This window comes from Lissotriton helveticus, chromosome 9 (genome assembly GCF_964261635.1).
Source record: "Lissotriton helveticus chromosome 9, aLisHel1.1, whole genome shotgun sequence".
NCBI lineage: Eukaryota > Metazoa > Chordata > Amphibia > Caudata > Salamandridae > Lissotriton > Lissotriton helveticus.
This window is the reverse complement of record NC_136070.1, coordinates 66,244,799-66,260,317: the sequence shown is the minus strand read 5'-3', so window position 1 is coordinate 66,260,317 and position 15,519 is coordinate 66,244,799. Positions and strand designations below refer to the sequence as shown.

Here is a 15,519-nt window from a genome sequence, read left to right as displayed (position 1 = left end):
TGCCTCGAACATGTATTTTCCCTTTTCACTGCCTTATCTCCCCGTTCAGAAACAATGAGATAATTGGATAAACTAATTCCACCTGTTTGAGCTCCTCCAGTGCTGTCCAAGGCATCTTGTTCGACTCAAAAGTGAACACAAATTACTTAGTGAATTCTGTGTCAGAAGATTCTAGATGACAACTAAGGTAATTAAAGTAAACATGCAAAAACAATTAATAAAAGAGAAAGGAGACAGGCAAGATTCTTTATCACAAGAATATTTTAATATGGTTTGTGACAAGCAATATCAAAGTATTAACTCTTTGTAAGCTTCATGTTCCAAACCCAAGATGGTACTCAGCGACATAAGAAATAAAACATGTGCACCAATAACATTAGAGGCATATATTGCAATTTTATTTGTTTTTAAATTAAATATTGAAAATGCAGGAACATTTGCCTTACCCACCCACCCCTTTTCTAGAAAACATGTAACCCTTTTAAAAGTTTCTATTCCCTCATAAAATATTTTTTTGTAATCCATGAAAATGGACGACCCAGCGAAAACCCAGCACTTGTCGTTAGTCCTTTCAACAAAATCGAGACCCACGATATAAAAAGAAAAAAAATGTGGACGTGTTGTCTTCGAAAAAAGAAAAAAAATGACAATCGGAATTTAACACTGTGCTCTTAAATAGGTCACAATGATTCCCCATGCCCAAAACCCATATTTTTGTACAATATTTTAGTCCTTTTTTTTATTCATGCCTTAATTTGGCGAAGAAAAATACCTTTTTTATTAACTATAATAAAATATTTTTTTTAAAGGTCATTCCTTTTTTCTAAAGAAAATCATTTTTATTGTAAACAGCCACTATTAAAGAAAGGTTCGTCTGCAATGGACTTGTGAATTTCACTTCGGTTGTCCCGGTATGTCTTCTCTGTCACTTGACGAAAAATCAAAACGGGACTCAATCTTTCTCATATTAAAAGACCTCTCCATGTGAAAAGATTACTAGGGTGGGACATGTGCTTTAGTTCTTAGTTGCACCTCCCTGAGTTGTAGTTGGCATGGTCACAATGCTCGGATTGGCTAAAGGTTAGGGCATGCGTAAAGGAGCCAACGAAGTCACTTAATGGTAAACGGAAAACTTGTGCTCTGAAACCATCTCCACACCAGAGACAAAAATCCTACAACACATAGTGATTGGCTGGAATATGAATATGAAGGAATATTCTCTTCAAGAAAAACCGTGCCATGGCAACAAGGGGTCAGATATTTACCTCACAAAAACTTTCAGGCATGTGCCAGCCTCCAACCAATCACAGCATGGTTGATATGCGAACAGACAGGAAAGGCCTCACTAAAAACCTTAAGGTACCTCTTTTTGCAGTAGCAGACCCCAATTTAATCTCTACTTGTTAAAGCTGTGGACATATAAGGTCTATGAGATGGACAGAGCCATAATGCTCATTCATCCCACAAATGGGGGGTCAGCAACATCAAAGCAAGTAATTTAAGTAACCGGGTAAACAAGAGAAAATGCAGGGAGTCCATCATATTTAACAGTTAAAACCACAGTTCTACCCTTAACTTTGAGGATGCACTTAACTTGGTCATGCTATTTCATTCATTACCTTTTGGTCTTTTCTTGGTGGTCTGATTGTTTCATTTATTGTTGTCCGGTTTCTCGTATACGTACAGAGTGTACAATGTGGGTCCAAAGGAGGTTGAAACCATGCCAGATTTTTAGGATAGTCACATAATATAAATTTACATATAAGGAATCTACATGGAAATCATCTAGTTTGGTCGCCTTCTGAAAATCTGGCATTGACTTGGCCCTGATGCATCAACATTAGATACCCCTGCCCCACATTTAGGCATTTAAAGTGTGCAATATATCCAGCATGCTGTGGGTACGGCTATCTTACAGGGGCATTCTCCCAAGAGTTTGGCTGTATTCATACTCTGGACAGTTCTGGGTAGTACATGCGCAGTATTTCCTTTTGCAACGTGCAACGCCCAACACTGCATGGAAAGCTAATCCGTAATGGTGGGAAGCATCTAGGCTGAAGCGCATTCACAGAAGACGCTACATTAATATGCAGAATTCTGGTGTGACTAAATAAAAGTCAAGATTTTCGTCTGGTTTTTGTCCCCATGGTACAATTCAGAGATTTTATTTGGTTTTGGGTAGCACTGCAGCTTTAAGGGCCGAGCAGACGTCTTTGAAATGTGAAAGAGTCCCTCCCTCCCCAAAAATATGATATTCTATTAATCAGAAGCAATGGGGGAGACGAACAAGGGACGTGAATGGAGGCTGCATTGCATACAAAGAAAGGTGCGCCTGTATGACAATCGAAGGGAGAGAAAGGGTGGAGAAGGGGTTAAAGGTCACTTTCGCCATAGAGTGCTGTGGAGAAGGACATGTAGTCCAGGGCGCCTGGCACACCGTCGTGCCCGTTGTATGGTGCCATCCTTGCGATGCAGTATTCCGCCTGGTCTGGGGGCAGCTCGCGTCGCAGCTCATCCGCTGTGATGTAGTTCTGCAAGTAGGGAGGAGAGGTCAGTGGGTTGGGTACGGTCACAGCTTACATTCTTTGGCTCGCCAGAGCGCAGAAGTAGACGGGCGAGCAAGTAGGCACAGTTCAGCTAAAGACCAAATTCACTTACAACTAACTTCAGAAGGGGTGGCAAAACACATAAGGGGCTCAAAATAGGCACAACTCTCAACTATTCCAATATATCCACATTTCCCAAAGACCTTGCCCAACTCTATAGACACTCTTGTTGAGGTCTCCTGATCCAGTCGGTCCATACTTTGCCACTAACATTATCCTATTGCTGATTGTACTTTGGCGTGTTGGTTCTCACTGTTTTAATTATGTTTTGTATGAACATCCCTTTGACTACATCTGACCCAAAGGCCTCCTCACGTGTACCTCGAATGAACCTAAGCTCACAACTTGTAAAGTGCTTTGATACCTTCAGGTCTAGCCATAGCTATTTAAAACTCAAAATAAATAAATCCTAAGGAACATTGTTAATTGCAGGGCCTTAAGAGTTCCAGTTTTCCAGCTGTAAGACTAGGCATACGTGACCTAGAATCGATATGCCAGAGTAGGGAGAGCAGATAGGATACTCTATACTGATAGTGTTTAAAAATATTCTGTATCTAGACGGGGGGAGAGAAGATGCAGAAACTGAGCAGTATTCACCAGGCATGGATGATTGACAGATGGGTCAGGGCATCTAACAAAAGGCGGGAATGGTTGACTGGGAGTCTCCGGATTTCAGTCCCGCTATAGAAACATTCCTTACCCCACAAAATATGCATTTCTATTCTAGATAAGACACCATACGCAATTTTCAATGAGTATTTCAAAGCCTCACCTTATCTCCAGCTAGGATCTTGAAGGAAGCCATAACTTGGTCCGCTGTGTCTGTGTCGGCCGTCTCGCGAGACATGAAGTCGATGAAGGCCTGGAACGTCACCAGTCCAAAGCGGTTGGGATCCACGATGCTCATGATGCGGGAAAACTCAACTTCTCCCTGTAAAGAGTGAAACCAACAGTCACCCAACCAATAATGGCCACATTGGTTTCCTAGAGTCAGCAGTGACCCCCATCCCTCATAACTCACCCCCCCTCAACTAAAGTAGAAGGGCAATGACCTTAATAGAAATGGTGGTCTCAGATTGGCGGCAGCAGTTTGCTCCTAAAAATAACACCACTACAAAAGCTGTCCACAGTATGCCATCTAGAACTATTAGGCTGTTATTAACCCCTTCGCTGCGGGGGTTAATCCCCTGCTGTGCTGGGAGGGGAGGGGGGCGCGCACAGCGCCCGCATGCTCACGACGAGCCGAGCTCGTCATGAGGCACGGCGCTCCTGTGCTCATGACGAGCTCAGCTCGTCACAGGTGCATTACCTGCCGTTGAACGCTCAGCACAGCAGGGGAATTATCCCCGCATGCGAGCGTTCCACGGCTCATGACTAGCTGAGCTCGTCATGAGCACCGGAGCGCCGTGGCTCATCGTCATGAGCCTCAAAGAGGTTAAAACTGAGGTTTTCTGTGTGTTCTGTTTATCATTTTAATTTTTAAAGAGAACAAGAAGCGGAACGAGCCAATGTGCTCCACAATCTTGAACTCCCTTAAGCACTGTAGGAATTTAGCAGAGTATGCCCAGACAAAGCTTAAAAAGCCTGCAAGAGCAGCTTGATCGCTTTGGGAGCATCTGACCAGAACCACATTATTACTATTGTCAGGCAGCTCAGGGCCAGAATTCTGGCCAGCCCCAGGTCTCCAAGGACAGAAACTTGAACAGATATTTTGCAAGTTGTTTCTATTAGTTCCAGTTGTGAAACGGGACCTGAACACATTTAAACACCAATAGAAAACACAGATAATTACATTCAATACCAGTTCCAAGATGAGCATTGGAACTAAGGTGATCAAAGAATTGATAATCAAGAAGTGTTTGAAAATGGCCACTGATACTTTCCTTTGGTAAATCTAAGTACATATATCTCAACTTGTGAATCTCCCCAGGCACTAGACCGGATCTGTAAATTCTTGAAATAGCTCCTGCCCTCGGCAGATGGCACCATTGCCCTCCATCCCACCTCCAGATATGACGACATGGAGCCGCGTGCTGGTGCAATCCCTCATACCGACATCAGTTTACTTGTTGGTCTCTTCGGAGCCCTGAGATGCGGAGCGTACCTGGCACATTAAAAACACTGACATGGGCATATCTAAGTTGGAAGTGTATTAACTCATGAAAGTCCACTTTAGAGAACAAGGAGGAGGTGAACTGGCCATGAGGCACGGTTCGAGGATCCACCAGAAGCAACATTACCGAAGGTAAGTAATCGCAGATTTGTCACCTTGTTCGCAGATACCGAAGCAATGCTCGCTTATACAAGGTAGGTATGAGTAATGGACTTTACACCTGAATGCCCTGTTGGTCTGAAGTAAGCAAAATGATCCTCGCTGCAGGCATGTGTGCTGTAGTCATGGCTTTTGCCAGAGTGGAATGAGCACTATGGACCCCAAGAGGATCCTTTTTGGCCAAAGTATAACAGTCGAAAGCAGGAGTAAGGTCCATTTTTGAACTGCCTCTTTTTTTCGACTGGCAAATTTAAGGATAAGCTGCTATCTCACAATACCCCTGAGTTGTATTAAAGTAACGTGTGTAACCTCTCTTCCTCCTTAGAGGCATGAGACAGAGATAACACAGGGAGCATGATGGACTGACCCACATGAAAAGATGACACCACATTTGAAAGAAAGGATGCGGGAATCCTAAGCACCAGTTAGTCGGGGAAGAAAGTAAAGTACGAAGGCCGCAGACAATTGCTGTAAGTTCACTGATGTGACGAGCAGATGGGATGGTAATGAAATTTATGGTCTTCAGGGTTAGGAGACTCCAACTGCAGTTACATAGAGGCTCAAAAGGAGTCCATACAGGAAAGTGTGGTCTAAATGGAGAAGTGTGGCTCAGGGGTTAGAGGCAGCAGACCCGGAAGCTGAGATCGGTCCTGGACCAGGGTTCAATTCCCCGCCTCGGCGGGTCTTGGGCTAAAAAAAAAATCCACAGACTCGATAATTTCTCGCCCCGGTGTCTCCTCGACTCACGGGTTCACACTCTGCGACTCTGGGCAATAGCTTGCTTAATCTCCACAACGGCCCCTCGCGGTGGGATGCCTGACTTTCACCTTGTGGATACCCTGCTATCTCACAGGGGAATACCAGGAAGGGTTCCCTAAGCAAGCGCCGGGAAACCTACTGCGGGTAGCTGTGCGCTATATAAGCTCAACTACATTTACATTTACAAATGTAAGTCCCAATTAGGCACTATGAAGGGAGCAAGGGGAAGCCATGGTCCAATCTGGGGCCACCAGTCCGCTGCGCTCGACCCTGTCTGTCTTTCTTCAAAACCTATGACATTAGCGGTGAAGAAGGAAATACATCTCAGATGATTTTTCTGGCCACCTATTTTACACATCTACAGTGACCACAAGGAGGCAACTCTAGAACATGAAAAGAGGAACACTGAGCATTTCTGTAGTGAAAGGATATAGTGGGCAAAGATACCCTGTGCTATTTCTGGATGTACATGCAACTAGTGATCTGCAAGAGGATGCCTGCCGAGCTCATCTGCCCTGATGCTGAGGGATCCCATCACGTGAGTCACTTCAGGGACACCTTGTGAAGTTTCAGCCACAGCCCCATAATCTCCAGAAAGAGGGCAAGGGACCACTTCATCCTACTTCTGACAGTACACAATGGCAATCATGCTGTCCGTCAGTACCTGGATTGACGAGTCCTTGATGGAAAAGATAATGCCTAGTGGACCAAATGGATGGTTTGTAGCTTAACGGTGCAGCTCCATGGCAGATAAGCGGCCTCTGATCTCCAAGTTGTCCAGATGGTCAGAGAATACCGGAGGTGAGCAAGTAGGTGTGGTACGGCGATGTTTGCCACACTGACCTGTGAACATGGGTCGCTAACACCAACCCGGCCTTCTGAAAGACCCAAGGGTCTGATGTCAGACCAAAGGGTAGGCGGATGAATTAAGAAGTGGCAAGACCCCACTAAAAACAAAGATACTTCATGTGGGCTTGCAGGGCCTGCACATGAAAGTAAGAGTCTGGTGGTCTAGGGATACCATGAAGTCCTCAGGATCGAAGGTCAGCGGAACCGGAGTCAATGTCCCCCTTTTGTCCTTCTTGATGAACGCATTCAATTCTTCAAGTTCCAAAATTGGTCTTAGGCCACCTTCTTTCAAGGGACCAGACAGTACGTGGACTAGCAACCCAGGCCCCTCAGCACTGGGTAAGATTTTAATCCCTGCCTTGCCAAGCAACATCACCACTTGTGAAAGAATAGTGGCATGATCCACTGATGACTGCCCAACAACTGGAGGAACAAGAGGCCAAAAAGTAAGAACCTAAACTTGTGGAACAATCTGACGGTCCAATAGATCTGACATAACAGAGTACCAGTAGGTTAGACAACACTGAGTTTGGCACCATACTGGCCACAAACGTGAATTGTTGGGGCAACGCTAAGTGAGTAGTAGAATGAAGACTGCTGCTGCTGTTCCCCCCGCCCCCCTCTTCTTCTACAACTACCTCTACCCCTGGAGCCACATACAAGCTCAGCTGGCTGCACAGGTTGTAAGCTGACAACAGGCAAGGACCCTTGAACAGCCTCAAAACTTGCAATAATCTCGCTAAACAATCAAGCCAATGAAAGGGCATGCCCATAAGAGGTTTGGGCATTCTTGGAAAACCCATCAACATGCATCAAACCATGGAGTCTATGGACTACACTGGTGCCCATAGCCCGAGCAACACAATCGGTGTTATCCAGATGCAGTTTGCGAGAAGGCAAAATCTCACTGGCCTGTCCCAAAGGACAGGAGTGTTGTGACCAAAGAAGCAAGAAGCAGTCAAGGATCTGAGTGCTAGGTGAGCTGCGAAAAAGACTCTTTTGCCCATAATGACCATCTTCTTTAATTATTTGTCTGGGGGAGCAGTGGGGAAAGGATTTGGATTGACTTTTCTTGTAGAGGCCCAAACTATAAGACTATCGGGAGTAGGATTCTGTGTCAGGAAATTTGGATCACCCCAGGCAGGTGCATGCCATGTAGAAATCGGGCAACTCATTAACGAAGCCAAGCGAGACTCGTACAGGTCTCCGAGCATCATTTAATTGCTAAATTTTGCAGGCCTGGTCCTATACGTTGGAGCCCTTATTACAGAAGTTAGCCTTAGCCTCCACTGTATAGTTTGAGCTGGTTTTTAAGGTCTAATTTAGTTTGTCTCAAGCAAAGTGCCCAAGCCACTGGAATTCTGGAGATAATGGTATAAGCCAGTATCAGCATAATGAGGGAGAAGAAAGTAGTCCACTTCCTCTGGTATCCTTAATTGGGGCGGGTGGGGGGGTGGGGGGGCAGGGGGGAAGAGTGATCGGTACAGGAGACAACTCTTCTGCAAACTGAGGTCGACCCTTGTCCAATGCATAGAGTGACATAGGTGGTGGTGGGGGGGGGGAGGGGGCGCGAGGGGTGCATGACGCACCCTGCCGGAAACCACTTCTGGTTCTACAAGCGGAGTCAGCATGAACTCAGTACCAGTGCCTCTGCAGCTTGTGCCGGTGTGAACAGAGGAACAACCAGCTGGGCCTGCAGAAACAGAGTTGAGGCACGGCCCAGCACTGGAGGCAGAGTGGGCTGTATGGGGGCTATTCAGCATTGGGGGGGGGGGGAAGCCCAGTTAAAGGCAGCAACAGATCCACTGGGCCACGAGACGCACCAGAAGGATCTGTAACCTCCACGAAAAGCTGCAGCATGGCCTCCTTGAAGGTTGGGATTTGCTGCGGAGTACACACAGCCCAGGGAACTGTAGGTGCAACTGCTCCGGAACTGGAATTGATCACAGTCGGATGATACAGCCTATATCAGGCCTTTTGAGTGTCGACTATGCAATCTTTCACCAGAATGGGCGCAGAGGAGGTGTGCAACCCCTTTTTGACTTTATGCTTTCCTTTTGGCTCGTCTTTCGAATTAGTCTCAGACTCACTAGATGATGGTGAGCGGGTAAAGGACCGGGTGTCACCGCAGGACTGGGTATAACCTCAAGACTGAGCAGGGCCAACCTGGTTTTCTACGGTGGAGAGGTGTGGCACAGTGGCCAGGGTGGCTGACTCTGGAGCGCAGGGCTCACGCTTCAATCCCCAATGCCTGCTGCAGCTCAGCACCATCCGACTCTGGGCATAGCTCACCTAATCTTCCCGACAGCCCCCACCGCCTCAAGTTCCTTAAGGGTGAGTGGTTCGTGCTTTACAAATACCGGATTTTGATTTTTATGGTTAGAGTTTAGCTACTCGCTCCCTGATGTTTTCTGGATGTGTCAGTAAGCATTTTTCGCACAACTAGTTGTGTGGATCCATGTCGGACATTTGCTTGTGACACGGTTTGAAAAACCAACAGTTTTGTGAAGCGACATCCCTGCACATTCTAAGCGAGTGAAAAAAGAGGAACCAATGTCAGCCCGAAGGGGTGGCAACTATATGCAGCTCCATGTCAGGATGTCCGAAGACAGGACAGAGTCTGTTGGAACCACCTGCAGGTGCACAGGAGCTATTGCAAGAGTTTCATGATCTGTTGTGGCACCTGGGGAGTTTCACAAGGAAAGGAATCTGTGGATAAAAGTATCAATAAAGTGAATAAATGCCAAAAGCTTTAAAGGAGCAGATCTATAGAACACAACAGCATGGCAGTTGGAGTATCTGGGTTGGCCCTTGAATGGCTGGTGTCGTATCTTGATCATAGACACCAGCTAGTGGCCATACCACCCTTTAAATCAAACACCAGAAGGGTTGGTCAGGGCGTACCTCAAGGGTCAGCCATCAGCCCCATTCTCTTCAATCTCTACCTCCGCCCCCTGATCACGTTGATTAAATCTTTTGGCATAACGGTCACCAACTACGCTGACGACACCCAGCTCATCTTTTCCCTCGAGGGCAAGGATGGGGTGTCTCAGGAGGCCTTTCATCGCTGTATGAACACCACGGCTGAATGGCTGGCCAATAACTCCCTGCAGTTCAACAGCGCAAAAACTGAGGTGCTGCACTGCTCCCTGGACCGTATCCCCAGACCACTTCCTCTGGATTTCTGGCCCCCTGATTTCCAGGGCGCTAGTTTGTCCGCGGACTCGGTCCGTAATCTGGGGGTAGTGTTCAGCGCTAGCCTGCAGCTCGATGCATCAGTGAATCGAACGGTGGCTACCTGCATGGCGTTGCTCTGCTCGCTGCGTAAGATCTTGCCCCTGCTCCCGGCACAGGAAAGACCAGAGGTAGTGCGGAGCATAATTCTGAGTGGCATTGACTACTAAAACGCACTACTCCTGGGAGCTCCGGCTAATCTAGTCAGTAAATTACAGTGGGTGCAGAATTTTGCCGCCAAACTGGCCCTCTCACGTTGACGCCTGGATTCCTCCGCTAAGGCACTTAGGGACCTCCACTGGCTACCAGTTTCCCAAAGGATTGATTTTAAAGCACTGTGCTTGGTATTTAGGGCCCTACATGGGCAGGGTCCAACCCCTTTGCGGGACCTCTTTTCTTGGTACACCCCTTCTAGACTGCTACGTTCAGCCTCTTCTCATTTGGTGGTCGTACCTAAGATTTTGAGGTCCCGGACTGGCGGCCGGTCTTTTAGATTTGCGGCTGCAAGATTGTGGAACTCCCTTCCTCTAGGTCTGAGGGGTCTGGAAAATTTTAATTCCTTTAAAAAAGCCCTGAAAACTCACTTGTTTCCGAGGGCAACGTAAATGTATTTGCTGCTGGAAAATATCATGTATGTGTAAGTGTCAGGACAGTCTAAGCGCCAGGATGCCCGTCGGGTGACAGAAATTGCGCTATATAAGTATATTTATACATACATACATATATGGCATACTCAAGAGCATTAATTCAGATTTTGGTAATGGAAGGTCTAGAAATACAGGTATAAAAGTCAAACAGAGGTCCACTTTTTTATATATGAACAGATGGCAATCAACAGCATACACATCCAGGTTTACATTTTTTCAATCCTCAGTGCTAAACAGAGGATAATGAGGTCACTTTTGTGTAAACAAACATGGAGCTTTGGAAAACATCTTCTATACTGTGTTCTTTTTGGATCTTGTAGGTCCAGTAAAAGCCAAAATAACTCCTAAAATATTATCTAGGCTGTTAAAGACCTCCATACATAGCATTTCATTTAAATTAGGTCTTTATTCCTGAACTTTGACATGCCAATTGTTTTGCTTCAAATTCTTCTGGATACCCCCCCACCCCTTCCACCGGCTCTGGTGAATCCAGTCACTTGCTAGGCCTTCAGTTTTTGCTCTGAGAAGTGAAAAAGATTAACTGAGAGATTTCGAATAGTCCTCACTCTGGATTTCTGTTTTGTGTCGTGCAACTCGCATCCCCTCCAAACTTTAGGCACAGAATTGTTTTGACTTCCAGAACAATGGAATGTGGGATGGTGTCTCATTCTGACATGTTCATGTGAGACTTTCTTTTAAGAAAGGAAATCACAAACTACACTCCCTTGATTCCAATACCCTCTAGGTAGTATAAGTGAACAAAGGCCTCTGGAATTCGGTGATGCTACAGCAAATGCACAGAAGTACAAACAGCCCAAAAAACCTTACTTTAAGTAGAATGTGCCAAATTAATTGGTCGATTGATAGCCTTTAAAAGTGGTAAAGGTGTATCAAGGAGCCCCAATGGGATTGACATCAAGTTTTTCATGTCAATATGCAGTGAAAATAAATAGTCTCTAGACTTATTTTGGGGGCAACATGGTGCCCCCGTTTCCTCTGGCAGATACCTAGTCTTCTTGCCTGCTGGTGCTCAGCTGCAACTGGGAGGTGAAAGCCAGGTCGCCTTCAATATTGTTACTTATGAGCAATCGAAATTAAAATGTATACAAAAAAATCCTTGACATGGCGAACAAATGTGCTATTTGTAAGACTCTTACGGGACACTATCTTCTCACATCAGTAAATTAATTTTAAGAGTCAGGACAGAAACCATGGAATAACATTGAATCAATATTGTCGATTTAAAATTGTCTAGAAGCATATTAGCCAACATTGACTCACAGAAATAAAAGACCAGGCACATGGGTTAAATGGACAAGAGTTTAAATATTGAGAGGTAAAGAGTTCAGGGTCAGGAATCAGAGGGCAGGGGTCACGAGTTGTGAAGGGGAAGTAAAAGGATATTGGGGAAAGGAAGAGTGGATCATGGATTGAACGGGGGGAGACCACTGGAACAATAATTAAGGATCAGCGGTTGTAAGAAGTGGGCAATAGGGTATAGGATTGGGAAGGTCGAAGCTCAGTACCACAGTGAAGGAGCGGAAGAGGGTTACAATCAGAGTCCGGATATGATACGCATTCCATTGTCAAAGAGGGGGTAATAATGATCAGTGAGGGATCCAGGAGGAAAGAAGCCCGGACTTCGGTCGAGGAAGGTCCAGGGTTGTTCTCTTGTAGAAGGTTAATGGTAGGTTGAACTTATTCCAGTGAGGCATTTGGTAATAAAAGACTCAGGGATAATTAATTAGGGATCAGGAGATATGCAAATAAGCCTGAGGTAAGACAAGATCATTCTAGGCAGCTGTTTGTAACACATACAGCAAGAAAGTGGAAGGTCATTCCCAGAAGAATCAATCGTTGTCAATTTATCCGGGTGATTAAATGCCACTGAGGAAAGGATGCAAATAATCCTAGCACCAGCCCTTTGAGTGATGGGAGTCTAGCCCCCCCCCCCCGTGAGAGAGGTGTGGCGCCGCGGCCAGGGCGACTGACGCTGGAATCTGGGGATCAGGGTTCGATCCCTGGCTCCGGCGGCAGGTCAGCCCAGCACCATGTGACTCTGGGCAATAGCTTGCTTAATCTTCCCGACGGCCCCCAGCGCCGAGATACCCTTACGGGTGATTGTGCGCTTTACAAATGTGGATTATTATTATTTAAAAGCTAGAAATAGTATTGACCTTTTGCACTGTCATTTTATGACAAAGGGCACATGTGATTTAGGTTAGTGACGATTCGTGGTTTATGTAACTCAATGTTAATGAAAGTGAGAATAGAACATCTCGTCAAGGACGGTCTGTGATAAGAGCAGACAGAAAACGGGTTAGCAGAACAACTATCAAATTCTATCTCGACAGAACCACCAGAAAGGGAGCAGTTATTTAACTGCAACAATAGATCTTCAGTCTACAAATACTCTTGATGCACATGCTGTGCAAAATTCTATCATCTACTTGCTAGGCTCTGAACAGCATACTATTCTAGCTTTAGAGCCCGCTGTAGCAGGTTCTACCGTCCATTAAAGGCCCGCTCCAGCGTTAAAAGCCCAAGCCAAAGGAGAGGGCTTTTAATGGCCGGTACAGCCCGCTACGGAACACTCTTAGGCAATTAGAACATCCTGCCCCTAGAGGGCAGGATGTTCGGATTTGTAAAACATAGACCTCCCGGAGCCCGAAGGATCGAAATCTCCTTGAGCACAGTGAGGCCTTTGTTCAAAGCAACGGCTGTGAACAAACATTGGAATGTTGATGCTCCGGGCTTCTACTGGCCATTAGAAGCCCGGAGCACCCCACTGTCTTCAATAGAGCACTCAACATTCCAATGTTCTAATATGGCTTGTTTTATGGAACAATAAGGTACTGTTCTGAGCCCAACCATGAGATGGGAGAAAGATGCACGTCTTGGGACGCTTGGGGAGCGACTATACTCTCGGGTTGCTACTGTTACAGGTAAGTAGTTTTCCCATTTTGATGGTTCTAGAAACCTACGCTTAGGTGCTGGATAAAGAGCACCAAACGTATTTGCAGATGGCCGGTGTCATTCATGCTTTTAAGGTCTGTGTTTTAAGAGCAGACAGATGCACAGACCTGTGGTACTTATCCATCATCACATCGTTGATTCTATAACAATCAAAACTATACATTTTATGTAACAGAGTTAATTATTTAACATTTACGGCAATGCATTATTGCCGCTGGACACAAAATACAAACCACAATGTACACAGGTGTCAGCGGACCCTGCAATCCACTGTCTCCGCTGGACACCAAATACAAACCACAATGTACACAGGTGTAGTACAGGGCGTTACGTTACCAGGTTGTAACCCATGGAGATAAGACAGGCTCTGAAGTCATCGCTGTCCATCATGCCGGTCTTCTTCTGTGGTCCATGGCAGACAGGGGACAGCAAGCCGGAGGGAGAGGACAAGAGGAGCAGGGGACAGAGCGTACGAAGGAAAAGATTCACCAGGGGACAGAGCGTACGAAGGAAAAGATTCACCAAGGGAGGGAGAGTTAGCAGTGGCACATGGAAGGAGGAAAGGATAGTTCGGAACCAAGCGTGGTGGGCCATTGGCCAAAAAAAGGTGAGGCCCACACCAAAAAGAGTTCAGAAATATGAAAATATTATGTGGACAAAATGTAACAAGGAGGAGGAAAAATTAAGAAAGTTGGGCCATGGCACAGTTGTTTGCAGGGGAAGATGTAAGGAGGATGTGGGTTGAGTCAAATAGAAACATTAGGTCAGAAGACGGGGATTAATTAGATTTTTTAATGAGAAATGGACAGATAATTGAGTTTCAAACACAAAAAGTGAATAGAAAAATATGATCAGAGCCCCAGCAACCGCCCAAAAACATGAAACAAATGGGCATTTGCAAAAGATTCAAAAGGGTTTTATTGAGGCAGTATAGGATGTTGAAGGAAAAAAATGTAACACGAAGAGTGGCAGAGACATGTAAAAAGAAAGCAATACGTTGACAGAAATAAAGGAAAAAGTTGATGAAATTGAATCAAAACATTAACGGTAAACAGGGGAAAAGCAGAGACAAAGGAAAAGAAAAAATGGAAATACACGTTATTTTTTGGGCTCCCAGGCCAAGAGGCGGGCAGCGTTCCGCACCAGTAACCAATACCTGCGCGTCGTTTCCAATATCGTAGCCCAAACTGATTAGACAGGCTTTGAACTCCTCGGGCCCCAGTCCGCCAGAGTGGTCCTATTTTAAAACGTGTTGTGCCACACAGTGAAAGAAGCATGCCGTGCCACGAGCAAGGTGGTCAAGGAGTGGAGATAGTGGCAAGTACAGAGGTACCATGCAGGAGACAGATGGGAAGAGAGGGTGGGAAAGCAGAGAAGAGAGTAGCAGGGCGAGGAAAGACAAGAAACGTGCAGAAGTGAAGGCATAAGAAGAAATAAAAAAAAGACAAAAGTGCACAGTTAGTGACATGGCAAGATGTGCTCAAAACGCTTTCTCGACTAGTAGTACAAAGGGCAGTGCCACATTGCGACAGTGTTGCAAACAAACATGGTGATCGTTAATAGCAGAGCTTTGCAAATGACTGCAATTCCTCCCCCTCTGCCCTCCCCCACCAATCGCTCCCAACTTCCACCATCAACAATAATGCCTACTGCTTATATTTTTATTTGACCAATTTGGGGTAGCAGTACTCAATTAAAAGAATTACAAATCTAGATAACCCGAATTATTTGCGCTTCTAAAATTCTGAAGAAACTAATTAAGTAATATAAAAATAGTGCAATTCTGTACAACTTCATGCAAATGTATTTTGGCATGCAAGGGCATGATTTGTGTAGTGAAATACAACTGACGCCTACTTTAATTAAAAGTCCTTACTCTGATCTTGAGGAAAATAAAAAAAAGGCTGGAGAGTTAGCGTGGGAGATGCAGGCCTGTGCAGCAAGTTGCATGCCTAGGGCTTCTTGAACACTAGTTTGGGAAATGGCTTCAAACCTAGCGGTGTGATGGTGAATGCAGTGGGACTGGGGCGCATACTTAATAGCATCATCTGAGACATTTTCGCCTGCGCACTCACCAACTGTCCAATCTACGCGTCATGTGCACGCACCCACTTTCATGTTACATATTCCTATCCGAATTTAGCGCTTAAGTTTACGTGTGATTTGCACAGACATG

General features: G+C 45.6%; 1 protein-coding gene across 3 annotated transcripts in view; it reads right to left on the bottom strand.

Annotated features, from left to right (window-relative positions):
- Positions 1–243: 243 nt before the first annotated feature.
- ACTN1 (actinin alpha 1) overlaps positions 244–15,519 on the bottom strand; it is a 301,498-nt gene continuing 286,222 nt past the window's right edge. The window contains exons 19-22 of one of the 3 annotated variants that reach the window (XM_078659465.1): positions 14,500–14,580; positions 13,680–13,745; positions 3,379–3,537; positions 379–2,531 (exon numbers count right to left, since the gene is read on the bottom strand). In XM_078659465.1, the coding sequence (XP_078515591.1) occupies positions 2,373–2,531; positions 3,379–3,537; positions 13,680–13,745; positions 14,500–14,580 (465 nt within the window). In that variant the 3' untranslated portion in view covers positions 379–2,372. Of the gene's footprint in view, positions 2,532–3,378; positions 3,538–13,679; positions 13,746–14,499; positions 14,581–15,519 lie in introns of all 3 variants that reach the window. The other 2 variants (XM_078659463.1, XM_078659464.1) reach the window with 2 other exon arrangements.